Below are 11,324 nucleotides of genomic sequence, written 5' to 3' on the forward strand. Positions count from 1 at the left end.
TGAGCCTTTTATCTCTGCAGTCGTTTAAATCATAGATATTTTATTTTGGAAGACGGTCTGTCTATGGTTATTCTGATAAAATACACAGACAGACGTTTGTGTGTAAAGCTTAAAGGCAATTAATTGGTTCCTAACTATGTGCCTCATAAGAACGCTCAGAGTCATACAGCGGACGATGGAACGAGCTGTGTTAGGAGTATCTCAGCGTGATCGAATCACAAATGAGGTGATCCGTCCAGAAGAACCAAAGTCACCGACATAGCTCATTGAGTTGCGAAGCTGAAGTGGCAATGGGCGGGGCGCATAGTTCAAAGACCCTCCACCAGGGGTCTGACAACATCAAGCGAGTCGCAGGGTCTCGCTGGATGCAGGCGGCTCAGTATCGTGATGTTTGGAGAGTCCCTCCAAAAGGCCTACGTCCTGCAGTGGACGTCCATCAGCTGATATGATGATGATGATTGATCACAAACTACGAGTATATTTTACAAAACTAAAAAGCTCCTCTCCGAACGAACACTACTTTATTTAAACACTATTGTATGTATTTTATTTAATATTTAAAAAAAATCTCAGTGTTTGTACGTTATTCTCAGGCAGTCACAATCTTGCCGACACAAACAATTTCAACTCTCCACAACTTTCATCATTGTTAAAGTCGTACAGAACTTGTTACACACATTCTTAACTTGCATCACAATCACATGTTTGTCACGACTAGATCTTCTGCGAAAGCCACTGTAGTTATTTTCTCGCATAAAAGTTTTATTTGGCTTCTACTAGTAGGATACAACATTAAATCTAGTGTATAAAAGACTCGTGTCATGCCAATGATGATAAATACTGTTAGATGTGTGACTAGGTCATGAAAAATGAGGCGCTCAAAAGAGGAAATTCTATTCTCAATGTTACGAGTAGTTGTGGTCAACAACGAACGTTATTTAAACAAATAATACTTAAATCATCTACAATGTCGAGTTATGTGTTAAGGAAGTGTAAAAACTATATAATTATACATAAATAAATAATGAAATTAAAGACAAAATTGTGCATGTGTGCGCTCAGTGTTGTAGCCTATTCGGATCACTTTTGCGGTGATTTTGTAGGGACGTAACCAATCTATAGTATAAAATTATCATTGTATCATGCTGTTAGTGGTCGCACACCTCCGAAACTGCCGATTTTAATGACATTATTATGTATATTTTGTAGGTATAAGAATAGATCGTAAAATTATTCACCCTTCTACCCCCATTTTTAAAGGTGATTTTAGTATTTATATAAGGAGAAAATTTCTCAGCATATAATATCCAAAAGTAGAAAATTTATACCTATAACGGAACGGATGTAACGGAACCCTACATTACGCGTATCCTGAACCATATTTGACCAGTTTTTATTTATATTTAAGTCCTACATCGGTTTTTGGCGGGAAAATCGTAGGAATGACATGTAGCTCTCGTTTTATTTTCATTAATTTGCTGCACTTTAGAGTTTTATTGCATAACGTAGAATGCATTTTATTCAATATAGTTCTGTAAAGGTGAACAAGTGAAGTGGAGGTTGAACAAGAGTGTTTCAAGTGATTAATTCGATTTTCTCGGTGGACTCTGGAAAAAGTTTTAGTAAGGTTCTTTCGCCTTAATAAAGCATGGCATGACTTGACTATGACCAACTATCTGACAAGGACGGACAAATAACTATATTTACCCACATTCGCCCTAGTAATATATTCGCCCTATAATAGGATCTAATACTTGATAAAAATTATTTTAAGCCATATTGAAAAAAAAAGTCCTTCGTCAAAAACTTTCTCACTAATACGAATAATATTTGTACGAATGAATACATTATAACTTAAAATTACATGCATTGACATTCATAATGTTGGTATTCAAAAACCGCTCGTGTTTTGTTATTTACATATTGCACTTTCAATGAATACAAACGATGCATATTATTCTCAGACACGGGTGAACCATATTGTAGGTATATCTAAGACCTCTACCCCCGATTCCGGAGGGTGTGGGTTCGAATCCGGTCTGGGGCATGCACCTCTTAATTTTCAATTGTGTGCATTTTAAGAATTTAAATATCACGTGTCTCAAACGGTGAAGGAAAACATCGTGAGGAAACCTGCGTACCAAAGAATTTTCTTAATTCTATTTCGCATTGGGTCAGCGTGGTGGACTATTGGCCTAACCCCTCTCATTCTGAGAAAAGACTCTAGCTCAGCAGTGAGCTGAATATGGGTTGATAACGTACGAACGATAGAGCCAGAGCAAAGACACAACAATATTTGAAGTAAGTAACGAAACTATATCGTAATTTTAATGTCATACAGTAGTGTCAACAAGATTGTTCAGAAATTCTTATCAAAACAATGATAGGTCTACAAATTTTGAAGGACAGTGAGTACGGTGCCACGACTTTTAGAGCTGCCAGTATATTTTTCGTACTAGCAAATAATATTACGTAGGTGTAACATTGATTAACAGTGGCGGCGCTAGGCCAAAGTAAAGGCCCTCGCTAAAATGTTTTTATTCTCTCAATAAGTTTTTATTACGAGCAAGCATATAGAATACATTTTAAACAATGTCGTGATGGTGACAAATTGACACTAAAACCCTGACTGACTTAGTCCAAGAAGATCTCACCACTAGAGAAGATCTTTCTTGGACTAAGGTGCGTTTGAAACTTTAATTGAAAATTTTCCTGACGTTTTTGTTTTTTTTTCGGATGTCAGAAAAATCATCACCATTGCTAGGTTTTTTTCTTAATCTATACTAATATTATACAGCTGAAGAGTTTGTTTGGTTGAACGCGCTAATCTCAGGAATTACTGGTCCGATTTGAAAAATTCTTTCACTGTTAGGTAGCGCATTTATCAAGGAAGGCTATAGGCTATATATTATCATCTTATTCCTACGAGAACGAAAACTAAGCGGGTAAAACCACGCGGCCTCAGCTAGTGTAATATAACTAATGTGCTAGACAGTTTTTAAATGCACTGGTTTTGCTAGCTTTGCCGAAATTTTCTGATTTTTTTTCTCGTTATGTTACTGGAAGTGTATTCGCGAGTAGAGAAATACGCATTACGTAATCAACGAAATGAGTATTGTAGCAGGGATCGTTTTGCCTCCCCACTCCAACCGTTTCTCGGTATTCAACGCGGGTCACCTGTTATTGTGATTTTATACGAGTAAGTCAGGCTTGACATTGTACTTGGCTGAATTCTTTCCGTGCTTTACAAAGCAAAGTTTGATAAAGCAATTAAATAAATAATTTTAATAAAAAGCGTAAATGTCCAAATCTATACTAATATTATAAAGCTGAAGAGTTTGTTTGATTGAACGCGCTAATTTCAGGAACTACTGGTCCGATTTGAAAAATTCTTTCAGTGCTAGATAGCCCATTTACCGAGGAAGGCTATATGTTATAATTTGTCGCCGTATTCCTACGGTAACGGGAACCACACGGGTGAAACCGCGTAGCGTCAGTTAGTCTAAGATAATGCGCTGGGTCGTCTGATCACATTTTCAAAAAAGAGCGAGTGAAAGTTTCCATAGATTTTTTCTAATTAAACGGTTAACGTTTTTTTTTGTATTTTTACACTTTTTATTTGTTTTAAAGCACCCATTTAATAAACAAATTCGAGTTTTGACGGTAACGAACAATGGACAGTAATTCATTTTTATAAATAAAATAAACTCAATTTTAATGCACGGACGTTGTCCCAGCCATAATTTATTCTTAGTTAAACTTTGTAAAGCCTATAAGAGGAAAAAAATGTTCATTTAAATACAGATTTCTTTCCTGCTAACGCTTAGCGGTTTTGAATAAATCTGTAAAGCTCGTGAATTTATGAATCACAGTAACTTGTCCTAAATCCGAAAACTCTTAAGGTTTCGGTCCACATTTATTGGTACTTTCTTATACATATAAAATATGTATGTGCTGTTTGAGAGCCGTGATAGTCCACCGAATATGACCTCTGACTAACGGGTTTGAATCTGGTCCGGGGCATACACCTCCAACTTTTCAGTTGTGTTAATTTTAAGAAATTAAATATCACGTGTCTCAAACGGTGAAGGAAAAACATTGTGAGGAAACATGCATACCCGAGAATTTTCTTAATTCTGCCGAATATGTGAGGTCTACCAATCTGCATTGGCCCAGCGAAGGGGACTGGCCTAACCCCTCTCATTCTGAGAGGAGATTCGAGCTCATCAGTGAGCCGAATATGGGTTTTTATGAAAAAGATGGCTGTCCACATTTGTAATACATTAGTTACACGTATGATGACCAAAATTACAGCAAAAATCATTTGCCACTATTTCAACGTTTATATTAGTACTAGCTGACGCCGCGCAGTTTCACCTGCGTGGTCCCCGTTCCCGTATATAGCCTATAGCCTTCCTCGATAAATGGGCTATCTAACACTGAAAGAATTTTTCAAATCGGGCCAGTAGTTCATGAGATTAGCGCGTTCAATCAAACAAACAAACTCTTCAGCTTTATAATATTAGTATAGATGATAAGTCGTGACAGTGAGACCTATCCTATATCGATGCTGTTAAAATTCATACTTTCTGCTGTAGATAGGATTTATGACTAGTCATAAAAATCTTCAAAAACCTACGCAGTTTGAATAAAGAGTTTCGAATTGGAGCTTGAATTACCAACATGCGTAATAGTCAGTTTCCAGGTTTGAACAACGCGCGATCTGCGAAACATGGGGTCGGGCGGCTTAATGGACTGTGAAACTCGTATTGCGTATCTAGTGCGAGCTGTTACGGCATCAATTTCAACTTTGTGGTGAATGTGTGGCATTATATTGAACATTTCCAAAATAAGGTTTAATTTAAATTCATCCGCGTAGCGCCCGTTCCTGTGAGAAAACGGCGACAAAATATAGCCTATGACACTCACAGATAACGTGGCTTTCTAGTTGTAAAAGAATTTTCAAAATTGGCTCAGTAGATTCAGAGGTAACCCCGCACAAACATTACCTTTTTATAATATATGTTTACAGTTTAAGCGTCAAAAGCTCCACAGTTACAGGGTCAGACTCAACACCAAAAGGTCACGGGTTCGATGCCCGTTGAGCTATTATTGTACCTACTCCTAACACAATCTTTGCGACTAAGTGCAGGAGATGGAAAAGATAACTTTTTCAAAATAAAGGTCACTACTTGGAGCAAGTAACTTTCGAAAAATGTAACGTTACATTTTTAGATTTACCTTGAAACCGGCTACCGAGTAATTAAATGTATCGAGAATGGTAGGTATAAATTACGCAAGATAAGTCACAATTCTGATATTTTCAGAAATATCTTCTCTTTTCCAGGCTCACTTGAAAAATGTATTCTGTATCTAAGTTATTGTTATATATTTATTCACTTACTAATCTCCAAGGAGATCGAAATGCATCTATTTCAATGTACAGTTTATTTAAATTGATGCATTTCGATCCTACTTATAAAGTATACACCCGTCTTTAATACGAGAAGTTATTCAACAAACAGTCCCTTTCTAAAGTAGTTCAATAAGTTTATTTAGGCATTGTTTTGTCCGGGACAAATGGAACGTGATTTAAGGGTCCCTTGTTCATAACTTTCTATTACTTTATGTGAGTGTACAACTGTACGACCACTGAGCATATTGAGAAATATTGTTATTTGTGGATTAATGGGCGTTAACTTGTAAACTGCTAAGTGACGAATGCGACTTTGTCTGGGTTTAACTATTTTCAGTAAAACTTCCTTCTAAAACTATAGCTTGGCAAGTTCGTTCGTAACACTCCCGATGGTCCGCGCGGGCCGGGAGGCGTGTAGCGATGAATGAGAAGCCCACGACTAATGCACCTCACTTCCCCGCACGCGCGATTTCACACCCGCGGAGTCTTTCCCCTCGTAGCCCGCATATCATGGGAGTGTCATCAACGAATTTGCCAAGCTATAATTTATTTTCATACTACTACTCGTACTCTGATTTTCAAAAATCCTTGCATATTGTTAATCCACTGCAAAACTTACTTAACTGATAGGAAAAAGCTACAGCTGTTATCCCTAAATAAATCTGATTCAGAAATATTCTCGATCGATCCCAGAAGAACATGAACTATATATAGTATACCTTCATAATGGGACAAAGAATTATTTTAAAAAGCATGTGTCAATCGACATCGTTTCACATTTTGATCATACAAGCCTCTAACTGCGTCACGTGGAATTAAGTTTTTCACAAATCCCGCGGGAACCATGGATTTTTTCCGGTATGAAAAGCCTATAGCCGAAATATGAAAATAATGAAAAGCCGGTAGCCTCTGTGCTAATCCAGAGTAAAATTTATTTCCATTAAAAATTTCAGACAAATCGCTTCAGTAGTTGCGGTGTTAAAGAGTAACTAACATTTAAAAACTTTCGCGCCTTTAATATTATAGTAGGATTATGATGTAGGTGTAAAAAATTACATGTCATCTGTAAATATCACATGACTATGATACCTAGCTCCGGTGGTGTACTATTGGGTGGCAGGGTTGGCATAGTGCCATGGGCCCACAACACGAAGAGGCCCACATAACCGGTCAGCTAAAAAGTAATCTAACATTAAAAAATAATTACGTCACGAGTTTTCTGAGGCCCTATCCAACGAAATCGCCACGAACCTCACATGTTATAGGTATTATAGTTCTAAGATAAATATTTTTTTTTTATATTTTAATCATCTGTTAAAAATCCAAGACCTATAGATCGTAGTCGTATATACTGGTAATTATAACAGTGGATTTATCGTATAGTGGTGGCGAGTTCTTAACTGTAATGACAGTAGACCCAACTGCCTAATAGCTTTTTAATGATGTAGCATCTGATATCTATAAGCATCTACCCCTAGATACCTGATTTGATTTTATGTTTCTGTGATTATTATATTATATTGGACATGTTATTGACACCATTTTCTAAGTAACTAATGATGATTTTATAATTTATAAGGCTCCGAAATAAGTAACATCGGAAAATTAAAAAAAATACTTGTCAATAAATATATTTTTTCGTACATTTTATATGGATTAGCTTTCTCGAGATGATATCTCGACACAGTCAAGCCACACCACAGTCAAGGTTCTTGAGATATCATCTCTAATCTAATCCATATAAAATGTAATCCATATAAACAGACGTATTAATTGATATCAAGTAAACGTTTTTGCACAGGAAACGTATATCAAGTCCGATAAATAAAACTGTAGACAAATCTGTAACAATAGTAATAATACAGCTGTCTAAGATTTTTTTGTTGTGACTCATATAATAAACTAATAATCCGATTTTTATGCATATATATTACGAGTGTTTTAGCTGAGAGAAATCTTTATGCTTTGTTTCATTGAAATCATCCGTAAGAAATAATTTTATTTTGCTTTTAATAATATTACAGCTTGCTAAGTTATCGAAAATACCGAACACCACACGGACGAATCAGCGGGAGACCGCTAGTCATATGAAATACTATCATTTGCCCGGCAGTTTAAAAAAAATAGAGCTATTTGCACGCACGCTGAGATGGACCTACATTTATACGAATAACGTTGAATCACGTCTGAACGAGTCTACTGATCTTCATTTCGCACGCTCAAAGCCTAAATCTTGTAAACGACTCCGAGAAAAAGGCTTCAATGGTCTTTGTTTGCAACGAAAAACTGTGCCCTTAAAAGAAAGAAGTCTCAAGTTATTTTGGCAAAATCTAACTAATATTAAAAATTCTAAAGTTTGGACGTCTGTTACTAATAAACTTAATGTTTGTTATAAGGTCGTTAAAGGGATCTTGATAAAATTCAGAAATAGGCTGATACTTTTCAACCTGATATCTTTTCAGAATAGGAATGGGGTTTAATATGCAGGTTAAACCGCAATATTATAACAAACAAGTTGTGCAACTTGTTTGTTATAATATTCCAATTAGGCCTTGCGTCTAACTAATTAATTTGCTACAGCAGCCGCAACTAGTTGCCAGTTACAGTAAAAATGCCAAGAATTTCAGTGTTCTGGGAAAATGCTGAACGTTTATTGAGATTATGAATTCAACCAACTGCATAACTATTCTACGTCAGCATTTTCTTATTATTCAAGATCGCAAGCAAGCTCTACGAATTTTTCATCAGAATTAAAAAAAAAATACAAGGGCAAGCCTCACAATGCTCAGACTTTTTAATATAGAACTGTAATTGTCATCTTATACTCGTAATTAAAAAATAAACGTTTTTTATGAGTTGCTTAAAAAAAGAAATAAATTCAAAGATTTTTGTTTAAAAACTTGAGTTTTTTTTTTAATTACAGTTAAGCAATAGCAAATGGTTTCCTCACAATGTTTTTCCTTCACCGTTTGAGACACCTGATATTTAATTCGTGAGTAAACCTGCATACCAGAGAATTTTCTTAATACTCTGCGTGTACGAAGTCTACCAATCCGCATTGGGCCAGCATGATGGACTATTGGCCTAACCCCTCTCATTCTGAGAGGAGACTCGAGCTCAGCAGTGAGCCGAATATGGGTTGATAACGACACACAGAGTTTGACGTCAATTTAATGTTACAGACTGAGACGAACTATGTATTTTGAACAGTAATCTGATGGCCTATTCACTAATTTGGTCTTTATTAACAACCTATTAAAATAAACATCAAGTCAACCGAGAAATGTCATCTACCTACTGTATGATATCTACAAAGGGTTTTCAGTAGGCACCCGATGACATTTGTTATATAGAATCTCAATTTCGTTTAAGTTTAACTAATAGACGTCGAAGTTGGTGAGTTAGCCTGCTGGTAGGTATATTACACATCGATTTACTGTTAAACAAAATATAGACTTAGATAAATGTTATACAAAGCATTCAACATCAAAAATGATTTAAACATATATTCATATACTTACCACAAGCAAAAGGGAGATCAATGGAAAGTTGATGGTTTTACCATAAATCGATGGCCATTATGCAAAACATGTGCCGATACACTTGACCTAATATTGCTCTCTCTACGATCCCTTTTGCAATATCAATTCCTACTCTTTTTCTGATAGATCAAGCGATTAAGTAAACTGGAAGGAAATAATAATATTAACAATTTCTTATAATGTTACTATTAAGGTCTCTACTAACTCTGTGTGTGTGTTGTACGAATTCTATGAAATACCAGAGGTAGTTAAATGTGCAAAACAGTATTGAGAACTGAATTCCACCAACAAATGTGCGTTAAGAATAGATCAAAGACAGTACAAATCTTGCCGATCTGTTATTTGGTTATTTTTTTTTCTATTCTTGAATAGACATTTAGGACATGCCATTGACAGAATGATAAAATTAACTCTTCATCATTTTGTCGTACGGACATGAAACTCCGATCAATCCCAAGCACCAGAGCCTAAACAAAGAATATTCTGTATCGATGTATTGATGTTTTTATAAACCGACAGTCTGAGATTCGAATTCGTCTGGTATCTCTCTATCTTAAGATGGTGTTAGACAGAGACAGATCGAGATAAAAAAACTCACACTGTCGAGTTATAAAAACATGGTTACAGAATAGCGATTCTCTTATAGATACCTAAATGGTTTATGGACCAAAACCTACACTGCTCGATGCGGGTTTCCGGGCTTGGGGTGATAATGTATGACTATATAACGATCGTTATCACATGTTAATGATAATAAACGGACACAGACGGCTTAAAGTGCTCTCCGAGACACAAGTCACCTCCTATCTCCGAACGGTTATTAGTTAGAAGTCATTGGATTAAAGATAAACGCAATATTTCATAGCCTCCTGACCCTAGACTTGAACCTAGAACCTCACGATCCACTAAACCAAAAAGTAGTTGTCAATTGTTTCAAAAAAGTACAGAATAGAATATTAGGGAAAGTAAAAATACCTATTATTATTAATCCTTACGTAACCCGCACCTTTAATGCTTACGTAGATATTTCATCGAAGTTCCACCTAATGGGTGCGAACCATTAACACTTGTCTCTACTTTATTACATCAATAAGATGTTTCCCAAGATAACGGAGATCACCTTATCTTGTTATCATTATTATTTCCCTTAATGTAGCAAGTTATTATAAGAGAATAGAAAGCCTTTTGGAAACCCAAGTTTTCTGTGTAATGATTTTATCAGTAGTAGTTTTAATTTCTTTACTTATACTTCATCGTCTTATTACTCGTATTTGTAAATTAAAATCGTAATGTAATAAAACCCCTATGAAATGAGAAGCTTATTCTCGACATTCGATATATTTTATATATCGAAAATAGCAGGGTTTGTAATTGTTAAAAATGTTATATATAAAATTACTACAATAGTTTCAACGTAAAACGTTTCTAACCAAATAAAGCAAAGTAGAGAAGGAAAGGAAAAGTGTTAAATTGTCTCCTTATACAGTAAAAATTTAAAATTAACCAACGGCAACCGCGCAATGTCCCATTCAAAAGATTTATGGGAACCGATTCAAAATACATAACGAAAGACAGCGCGGCGCCGCGACAACGGAGATACGAGGGAGCGCGAAGATGACACTGACTGAATATTCCCGCTGCGAAAGCTTTTACAAGGTTTGTGTAATGCTGCGATCAAAAACTGGGTCGTCGTCGCTCTTAATTTGTCTCTATTTAAATTCCAAATGTGGACACAAATGCAAAGACCGAGGCACGCACGATGCTCTCCAGTTCCGATGTAGGTCAGTCACATCTAGTCGCAACAATGGAAGACGAAGTGCATCAACCGATTCGCGGAGCGCACTTACGACATCGATGAGCTGGCTGAGCTTTAGCTTGATGCAGACGCGAAGGACGTCGGTCGTGTTGACGACGGGGCGCACTAGCTTGTTGTAGTTGGACAGGAGGTCGTCGTAGAGGCGCTTGGCGTCGGGGTTGCCGGCGGCGACGGCGCGCACGAGGCAGCAGGCCGCCAGCCACCAGACGAGCGCGGCCATCAGCTCGCGGGCTCGGCCATCGTTACGTAAGCGCGGAGCGAGCTCCCCGGGCGCGGCGCGATGCCGACTGGCACGCTGGCACGCCTCGCCCCGCGCCGCCCGCCCTCGCTGCCTCGCTGCCTCGCCTCGCTTCCGCGCCCTCGGCCTCGCTCCCGCTCAAATATTTGCCGCGCGCCCTCCGCGACTCTAAACTCTTTCGTATTTTGATCAGGTTCGAAGTAATTATCGCTAAGCTTCGTCAACTCGCAGTGACGTTGTGAATGCCTTATTTACTTAGGAAAATAATTAACTGGATAATGGTACAAACGACTAACGGAATTTTCTCTTAAC

General features: G+C 37.1%; 1 protein-coding gene across 1 annotated transcript in view; it reads right to left on the minus strand.

Moving 5' to 3' along the window:
- The window catches only part of LOC112050831 (acetylcholine receptor subunit alpha-like), a 56,674-nt gene extending 45,626 nt beyond the window's left edge, over window positions 1–11,048 (minus strand). The window contains exon 1 of the mRNA XM_024089193.2: window positions 10,806–11,048. Coding sequence (XP_023944961.2) covers window positions 10,806–10,994 — 189 coding nt within the window. The 5' untranslated portion in view covers window positions 10,995–11,048. The remainder of the gene's footprint in view (window positions 1–10,805) is intronic.
- Window positions 11,049–11,324: the final 276 nt, after the last annotated feature.

The sequence above is a fragment of the Bicyclus anynana genome, chromosome 12 (assembly GCF_947172395.1).
Source record: "Bicyclus anynana chromosome 12, ilBicAnyn1.1, whole genome shotgun sequence".
In the NCBI taxonomy this organism is placed as follows: Eukaryota; Metazoa; Arthropoda; class Insecta; order Lepidoptera; family Nymphalidae; genus Bicyclus; species Bicyclus anynana.